This window comes from Bison bison, unplaced genomic scaffold, assembly GCF_000754665.1.
Source record: "Bison bison bison isolate TAMUID 2011002044 unplaced genomic scaffold, Bison_UMD1.0 scf7180017860841, whole genome shotgun sequence".
NCBI classification, from domain to species: Eukaryota; Metazoa; Chordata; class Mammalia; order Artiodactyla; family Bovidae; genus Bison; species Bison bison.
The window spans coordinates 15,260-22,985 of record NW_011491413.1 but is presented as its reverse complement, the minus strand read 5'-3'; the positions used below and the strand labels follow the sequence as shown (position 1 = coordinate 22,985).

At 64.3% G+C, this 7,726-nt stretch overlaps 2 protein-coding genes across 5 annotated transcripts in view; one reads left to right on the top strand and one right to left on the bottom strand.

Moving 5' to 3' along the window:
* Positions 1-736: 736 nt before the first annotated feature.
* ADCK5 (aarF domain containing kinase 5) lies at positions 737-4,298 on the top strand. 4 transcript variants are annotated; one of them, XM_010832329.1, is made up of 13 exons: positions 747-836; positions 1,796-1,871; positions 1,984-2,179; positions 2,260-2,400; positions 2,473-2,586; positions 2,659-2,790; positions 2,896-2,979; positions 3,077-3,158; positions 3,240-3,318; positions 3,398-3,489; positions 3,551-3,803; positions 3,873-3,989; positions 4,068-4,298. In XM_010832329.1, the coding sequence occupies exons 1-13, from the start codon at positions 806-808 to the stop codon at positions 4,171-4,173; spliced, it is 1,503 nt and encodes a 500-aa protein (XP_010830631.1). In that variant the 5' UTR covers positions 747-805; the 3' UTR covers positions 4,174-4,298. The 4 variants fall into 4 exon arrangements, 3 of the variants coding, with proteins under 3 accessions (XP_010830632.1, XP_010830631.1, XP_010830634.1); XR_824569.1 differs by having other exon boundaries at positions 737-836; positions 2,659-2,979; positions 3,541-3,803; positions 4,068-4,185; XM_010832330.1 differs by having other exon boundaries at positions 739-836; positions 2,659-2,979; positions 3,878-3,989; positions 4,068-4,292.
* The window catches only part of LOC104982898 (cleavage and polyadenylation specificity factor subunit 1-like), a 14,057-nt gene continuing 10,621 nt past the window's right edge, over positions 4,291-7,726 (bottom strand). Inside the window, 15 exon segments of the mRNA XM_010832333.1 lie at positions 4,291-4,403; positions 4,479-4,617; positions 4,698-4,827; positions 4,898-5,053; positions 5,135-5,182; positions 5,253-5,319; positions 5,402-5,578; positions 5,655-5,807; positions 5,880-6,021; positions 6,092-6,176; positions 6,248-6,338; positions 6,412-6,528; positions 7,218-7,370; positions 7,457-7,600; positions 7,681-7,723. Coding sequence (XP_010830635.1) covers positions 4,356-4,403; positions 4,479-4,617; positions 4,698-4,827; positions 4,898-5,053; positions 5,135-5,182; positions 5,253-5,319; positions 5,402-5,578; positions 5,655-5,807; positions 5,880-6,021; positions 6,092-6,176; positions 6,248-6,338; positions 6,412-6,528; positions 7,218-7,370; positions 7,457-7,600; positions 7,681-7,723 — 1,693 coding nt within the window. The 3' untranslated portion in view covers positions 4,291-4,355.

Genomic DNA, 7,726 nt, shown 5'->3' with positions numbered 1-7,726 from the left:
AAACCTCTAGGTTTACAGGAGCAGGCTTACATTAATTCTGCATCGTATGATGACTTTGACATGTCTGCGGGCCGATAGGCCTTATGACACCATCAGGTCAGCACCCTGGCCCTGTGCCATATACAAGGTCCGAGGTGCTGCCTGCTCCGTAGAGCGAGCTCCGTGGAGGACATCCCTGCCCCTTCTGAGGCTGCCCCTGAGGCCCACTGTTCACTGTCTAACCTTTCCAAGAAAAGCTTTGCCGAGCCCCGACGTGTGTACTTCTGATGTGTGCTTGTGGTTTGTCCCACGTTTGGCCTTCAGCTTCCCTCATACTTTGATGCCGGTGCCCTGCCCTCTCCTGTTGCTGCTGGTTTAGCGCCTTCCCTTCCGGTGCTTGTCCGGTGAGCTCGTCCTCCTGGCTCAGCCGTCCTATCCACCCCCAAGGGCTGTTCTGCCGTCAGGGAACCCTGTCCTCCTGTGTGTCTCCCCCAACCCTGCTCGCATCAGCCTCTACCGGACACATGGCGTCACTGCCGGCTTGTTGCTGCAACTCTTGAGGGTTGTTTTGTAGGAGCTCCTGCACCTGACTTGTGACCCTCTCTTTTAATCTCTACAATTTTATTGTAAATCATTTATTGTAAATCATTTCAAACGTACAACATTTTATTTCTGACATTTCTGAATCCTTCTGACGTGATTCATCCTTCAAGCATTTTACTCCCGCTGGCACCACAGTCACTCCAGGCTCAGCCTTGCGACCATCCACCCTCAGGATGGGCAGGGACCCTGGCGCGGTGCCAGTGTGTTTGCCGCTCCGGGCTGCATGTACAGTCAGCTGTTTGCCGTTGTCAGAGGTAAACGTGCCGTTCCATTTTCAACGTGAGTCCTCCAGATTTCCGCTCTTTCTGTGTCTGTAACCTTTTCTCTACCTTCTCTCTACAAGGGAGACACCTTCTCTCTACCTTCTCTCTACCTTCTCTCTACCTTCTCTCTACAAGGGAGACACCCGGCTGCCCTTGTCCCTAAATTAGTGACTTATTAGGTCACCCCCATGAGTGTAGACCTCACCCCACCGGCTGCACCTCACCATCAGCCCCTGTGCAGACCTTGCGTTGGCTTTTGGACAGAGTACTCAGGAAGGAGTGCAGCTCCCTCGGGTCCCGGGAGCTCAGAGAAACGTGTGTCCTTGCTCACCCTGCCGTGCTCAGACAGCCCTTCTTGCTGGAGTGGCTGGGTGGACCTGGTTTGTGGTGCTCAGTGAGGGTCTGGAACCTGGTTTTGGATCCTCCCCTCTCCAGATCCGGGGCTTCCATGTCCACAGCCTGGGGTGCAGAAGGGAGTGATGACCTCAGCCTGCACCAGAAGGCCAGGGCCCGTGGGACTGCTCGGGGTGCACCCGCAGCTCCGGGGTTCGACCCAGGGCTCCAGTCCACAGGGCGCAGCCGAGTGCAGAGGAGGCTGGGCCGCTGTGCAGGGTCCGCTGTGCATGGACACGAGTGTGTCCACAGACGGAGCGGCTTTGCTCGAGGGTGGGCTTTCCTATTAACAAGTGCTATCAAAGAATGAAGGAACACGTCTGCTTGTTAGGGACCGCGCCCCCTGCTGTCCTGGGCACCCCTCATCTGCATACAGGGACCAGGGGGTGGCGTGCGTGCAGGCTGCCCAGTGCCCAGCCCAGGAGCTGAGACGGACCTGCTGGCCATGCAGTCCCGAGAGCCCCGCGGCATCCCCTAGGTGGTCCCAGCTGTCCGAGGCGCTGGTGGGGTGCCTGCTGCACGGGCCAGCTGGGGCTGAGGGCATCCTCTGCCTGCAGGTCTCTGCGGGTCGGCCTGCAGATCTCACTGGACTACTGGTGGTGCACGAACGTCATCCTGCGTGGGGTGGAGGAGGTTTGTACCTGCGTCCTGGCTGGCCCGTCCTGTGCCTGTGGGGTGGGCATGCCTGGGGGCCCAGGGTCCTGCCTGCCCCCATCCCTGTCCTCTCTGCCTGTGGTCAGAACAGCCCGAGGTACTTGGAGGTGATGTCTGCGTGTCATCAGCGGGCGGCTGACGCCCTGGTGGCGGGGGCCATCAGCAACGGGGGTCTGTATGTGAAGCTGGGCCAGGGGCTCTGCTCCTTCAACCACCTGCTGCCCCCCGAGTACATCAGGACATTGCGGGTGCTGGAGGACAGGGCCCTCACGCGGGGCTTCCGGGAGGTGAGCCCACCCCCCGAGGCATGAGGCGGGGAGTGTGGCCCCATGGTGTCCCCCACGCTGCTCAAGGCGTGTTCCTCCAGGTGGATGAGCTGTTCCTCGAAGACTTCCAGGCCCCGCCCCACGAGCTCTTCCAGGAGTTTGACTACCAGCCCATTGCTGCAGCGAGCCTGGCCCAGGTGCACCGTGCCAGGCTGCACGATGGCACCGTGGTGGCTGTGAAGGTACGAGGGGTCCCCAGGGCATGTGGGGGGCGCGGTGCCGGCAGCCGGCCCTCCCTGAAGCCTCCTGTGCAGGTGCAGTACATCGATCTGCGGGACCGCTTTGACGGCGACATCCACACCCTGGAGCTCCTGCTGCACCTTGTGGAGCTCATGCACCCCAGCTTCGGCTTCAGCTGGGTCCTCCAGGTACCGCGGGGCAGGGGGCTGGGGGGGGGCCGGCTCCCAGGCTGGACCCCCAACTGCCCGAATGGTTCCCAGGACCTCAAGGGGACCCTGGCCCAGGAGCTGGACTTTGAGAACGAGGGCCGCAACGCTGAGCGCTGTGCACGGGAGCTGCAACACTTCCGCCACGTTGTGGTGCCCCGAGTGCACTGGGGCACGTCCAGTAAGGTGGGCTGGGCCCCCCCGGGTGGTGCCCACGTGCACTGGGGCACGTCCAGTAAGGTGGGCTGGGCCCCGCTGGGTAGGGGACCTCTGACGCCTGCTCTCTCCCAGCGTGTGCTGACGGCGGAGTTCTATGAGGGCTGCAAGGTCAATGACGTGGAGGCCATCCAGAGCATGGGGCTGGCGGTGCAGGATGTGAGTGCTGTGGGGCTGGACTGGAGGGTGTGACCCGCGTCTGGCGTGATGGCGTGTGGTCTGACCTCATCCCCACTCCTGCCTGTCCTTGGCCCAGATTGCAGAGAAGCTGATCAAGGCTTTTGCCGAACAGATCTTTTACACGGGTTTTATCCACTCTGACCCCCACCCTGGCAATGGTAAGGAGAGCCCCACGGCTGGGGGCGGGGTGCTGGGGGCTGCACCCGAGAACCAGGGAACTAGAGCCCGCCCCTCCCCAGTTCTGGTGCGGAAAGGCCCGGACGGGAAGGCTCAGCTGGTGCTGCTGGACCATGGGCTCTACCAGTTCCTGGACGAGAAGTAAGCGGGTCTGTGGGCTGGGTGGGCACGCCCCCCGACTGGCCACCACCCACTCCCCTGCTCATTGCTGGGCCTGCAGGGACAGGCTCGCCCTGTGCCAGTTGTGGCGGGCCATCATCCTGAGGGACGAGGCGGCCATGAAGGCGCACGCAGCTGAGCTGGGAGTGCAAGGTGAGGCCGGGGGGTGGGTGTGCAGCCCGGAGGGGGCACAGCCTGGCTCAGGCCCCCCCAGACTACCTCCTGTTCTCCGAGGTGCTCATGCAGCGGCCCGTGCGCCTGGGGCAGCTGTGGCGCTCGCGCCTGCTGAGCCGTGAGGAGGCGGCCTACATGCAGGACATGGCCCGCGAGCACTTCGAGGAGGTCATGGCCGTGCTCAAGGCCCTGCCGCGCTCCATGCTGCTCGTGCTGCGCAACGTCAACACGGTGCGCTCCATCAACAACGCCCTGGGCGCCCCGGTGGACCGCTACTTCCTCATGGCCAAGAGGTAGGGCCACGCAGCCTGGGGCGGTGGGGGCGGGAGGCCACGCTGACCTCACGCGCGGTGTCTGTGCAGTGCAGTCCGGGGCTGGAGCCGCCTGGCAGGTGCCATGTACCAGAGCATCTATGGTGCCAGCATCCTGCGCCACATCAGGGTCATCTGGGAGACGTTCAAGTTTGAAGTGGCCCTGAGGTGAGCTGGCGTGTGGGGGTCGGTGGATGGGAAGCCAAGGCCCACTCCCCACCTACCTGCCCCCTGACCCCCCCACAGGCTGGAGACCCTGTCGATGCGGCTCACTGCCCTCCTGGTTCGAGTTCTGGTCTACCTGGGCATCATGCCTGACACCAAGGGGCTGTCCAAGTACCTGGAGACCTAGGCATCCTGGACAGGAGGACCATAGAGCTCGTCCCACCGTGCACCCAGCCAGGGCCAAGTGACTGTGATTTGTTGGAGTAGGGGATGCCCTGGGGCCCCGAAATAATCACAATGCTCTTCTGAAAACAAGTGTTTTTTATTTTGTACAAAAAAGGGGTGGGGTGAGTGGCAGTATCCAGGGGTCTAGAAGTGGGCGGTGACTCGGTCCGTCTCCAACAGGTCATCTAGGATCTGCAGAGAGAGGGCTGGGTGAGGCCAGGGGGCCGGCGGGGGGCGGGCAGGCAGGGGCCGGTGGGGGCAGCTCACGATGTCGGGTGTGGTGCCAATCTTCTTGGCCAGTTCCCCGCGCTCCATGGTGCTCAGGTACAGGTAGCGGTTGAGCAGCTCCCCGTCCAGCACGTTGCGCACAGCGTTCTGTAGGACGCGCCTGTCCACATGCAGCATCCTGGGGGGTGCGGAGGGCACAGGCCATGAGGGGGTCTGGGCTGACCCAGGGGGTCTGGTCGGGCTGGGGGCTGGGCTCACCGGAAGGCTCGGGGGTTGAGGCCAGCGTGGTGGGGCAGCATGGTGGTCAGGGCGTTCTGCAGCATCAGTAGCCGCCGGTAGGTCTTCTCTTGCATGGGCAGCAGCAGCCCAATGCCACCGTCCAGCGTGGCTGAGGGGACAGGGAATGAACCCAGTGCACCCGCCACGGCCCGCTGCCCCCACCCCGGCCCCATGCTCACCGAACCACGTGATGTGCTTGTTCTCCCACACGACGGACTTCTTGCTGGGCCCCTCAGCGGCCCCCCGGCATGGGGTCCTCCAGAACGTGTTCACATGGGCACCCACGTGGAAGTCCGCCCGGCGCAGCAGCCTCATACCCCCAAAGCTCTCCTTGGCTGGGCCACAGGGGACCTCAGGTCACTGCCCGCCTGGCCCCCGCCTGACCCCACCCGGCAGAGGAGGGAGGGAGCACTCACCTTCTGGCAGGTACATGTAGACCATGAGGTTGCGGTCACGGTCCGACACTGGGGATCAGAGCCGAGTCAGCCCCTGTGCACACCCAGGGGTCTCAGGGACCCCAGCCCCCAAACTCACCCAGGAAGCCCAGCTGCGCGTTGTCCACCATGAAGTCCACACTGTACACCTCCAGGGGCTTGGCATCCTGAGGACAGGAGGGCCATCAGGATGGCCTGGGCCAGCCGCCAGCCCCCAGCCCCCACGGCACGGCACAGCCCCCTCCGCACCCGGGACACGAGGCTCAGCGTCTTGCTCTCCTCCTGGTAGCGCAGCAGCGAGATGCTCTTCATGACGTCCGCGGCCAGGATGAAGTTCTTGACGCTGATCATCTGGTGGATGTACAGCTGCGTGTCGATGAAGGCCATGCCCGTCAGCTCGCTGGCCCGCAGGCTCCACAGGAAGATCTGGGGGTGGGCGGAGGAGTGAGTAGCTGGGGGGTGCCTGGGGGGTGGCGATGGGGGCCGCGGGGGCGGTGCACACCTTCTGACCGATGGCCGACACCAGGTGGCCATTGCAGTGGCACAGGGCGGTCACGGGGCCCTTCTGCTCCTTCTCGTACAGGACCTTAAACTTGTTCTTGGTCAGGGGCTGGCCAGGCTCAGGCACCACCTCGATCACATCCATGATCAGGATCTGCCGAGGAGATGGGTGGCTGAGTCAGGGTGCTGGGCACTGCCTGCTGTGAAAGCCCTGCTGGCCACTTACCCGCCCTCGGCATGTGACCTCCTCCCCTTGCATGAGGCAGGTCCCAGCGGCCACATAGCCCTTGAGGCCCGACACAGTCTCCTCGCTGCGCAGCGACACGGTCTTCATGCAGGTCACGTGCTCCCACTCCTCCAGCTCGATCCTGAGGGTGGAGCCCCGGTCAGAGCCAGCCCCGGTCTGCCCCACCACGCCCCGCTGAGGCACAGCCTCACCTGGCGTTGGGGATGGCCTCCCAGCTGACTGGGGAGATGAGCTGGATGCAGAAGGCCTCCTGCTGAGGGTGGACGTACCGCTCGTCTGTAAGGACAGAGGGGGACCATCAGGGAGGAGCGGCCCCCAGGACAGGCCCGGCCTGGGCCCCCGCGCACCTCTCTCGATGGTCTCAAACTCCTTCTCCTCGCCCGTCATGCGTGGAACGCGCGTGCAAGGTGTGCTGGTGCTAGTGGCGACGGCGTACACCTTGGGGAGAGCAGGGTGTCAGGAGCCAGAGCCCACCCCAGCCCCAAGGGTCACCGGCCAAGTGGGGGCAGACCTTGGACTCCACGTGGTAAGCCACGTAGTGGGCGGTGCAGCGCAGCGGGATCTTCCGAACAGGCCATGGGGCGTCGTAGGACAAGTAGGCGGGCAGAACGCTGATCCTCAGCTCGCCCTGGGTGGGCACAGGGGTGAGGGAGGCCTGGTGCCCACTGAAGGCCGAGCTGGTGAACCCAGGCCTCGAGGGCTCCCTCAGGTCAGCCCTCGGGTCCGCTGGAACGGGCAGCGACAGAGGCTGTGGCCCACTGTCCTGCTCTTTGCGGGCTTCCTGTCCCTTCACCCAGGTTTGCCCAGGGCTGGCATGGGTGTGGCCTGAGGCTGCAGGCACAGGGTGGGACGTGCACGCCACGCCAGCACCTGCACACGGGGCCCAGCGGCTCCCCTCCAGCCCAGGCCTAAGTGCACTGGCGCTGCCAAGTCCTCGGCGGCCCATGGGGCTACTGCTGTCATCTCTGTGACACGAGGAAGCTCGGTACGTGAGCATCCCAGCCGGTCACCCGGCGCCTTGAGCAGAGCTGGGTGCCCAGTGGGCAGACCAGCGACTGAACCCGGCTGGTGCCCTTGTGGGCCACACCCTCCACTGCCAATCTCCTCATCCTCCAAGCCTCTCCAGCGTTCAGCCCCACATGACCTCCTTGACCTTGGCTCCCACCACCCACCGGACAGCCCGACTCTCCACGCCACGGTGCCCCCATTCCCAGCCATGGGTTGAGGGCCTCATTCTTGGGCCCCAGCACCTGGTCCTGCCTAGTTGTCCTCGGAGGGGGTTGGCACACCTGGCCGGGCCTCGTGGGGCCTCCCTACCTGTCTGTTGAAGTACAGGAACCCTCGGGGGCAGTTGATGTTGTGGAACGGGGCAAAAGAGTCGATGGGGCCGTCGATGCCCATGGGGTGCAGCCGCAGGGCCCCCCGGCCAGTCACCAGGAGCCAGTGGGGCGAGGGACCGCAGATGAACACCTGGGGGCAGACAGTGTGAGGAAGCCCCTCACACTGTGGGGAGGCCCTGTGCTCGCCAACCCTGCTCCGCAGAGCAGCTGGCCTACCCCGGAGTAGCCATAAATGTCCTCGAAGTAGCGGAACCGCGCCACGCGGCCTCGGGGCCCTGTCCCCTCCTCCGTGCTACCCCCTTCCGCCTTCTTCTTGGACGGCTTTGGCTTCTTCTCCCGGAAGTTGATGTTGTGGGGGACCTGGAGGGTGCTGCAGTTAAGGGCCGGGACCCCTAGCCCTGCCTCACCGCCCCCACACCCAGCCCTGCCGGTCACTGCACCTTCTTGAAGCGAACTTTGAGGTTCCCCTGGCCGAGCTGTGAGTCG

Coding starts and splice junctions, on each gene's coding strand:
- ADCK5 (XM_010832329.1), top strand. CDS start 806: ATGTACAGTCAGCTGTTTGCCGTTGTCAGAG. Junction 2,180..2,259: donor TCACGCGGGGCTTCCGGGAG/GTGAGCCCACCC, acceptor GTGTTCCTCCAG/GTGGATGAGCTGTTCCTCGA. Junction 2,587..2,658: donor GCTTCAGCTGGGTCCTCCAG/GTACCGCGGGGC, acceptor AATGGTTCCCAG/GACCTCAAGGGGACCCTGGC.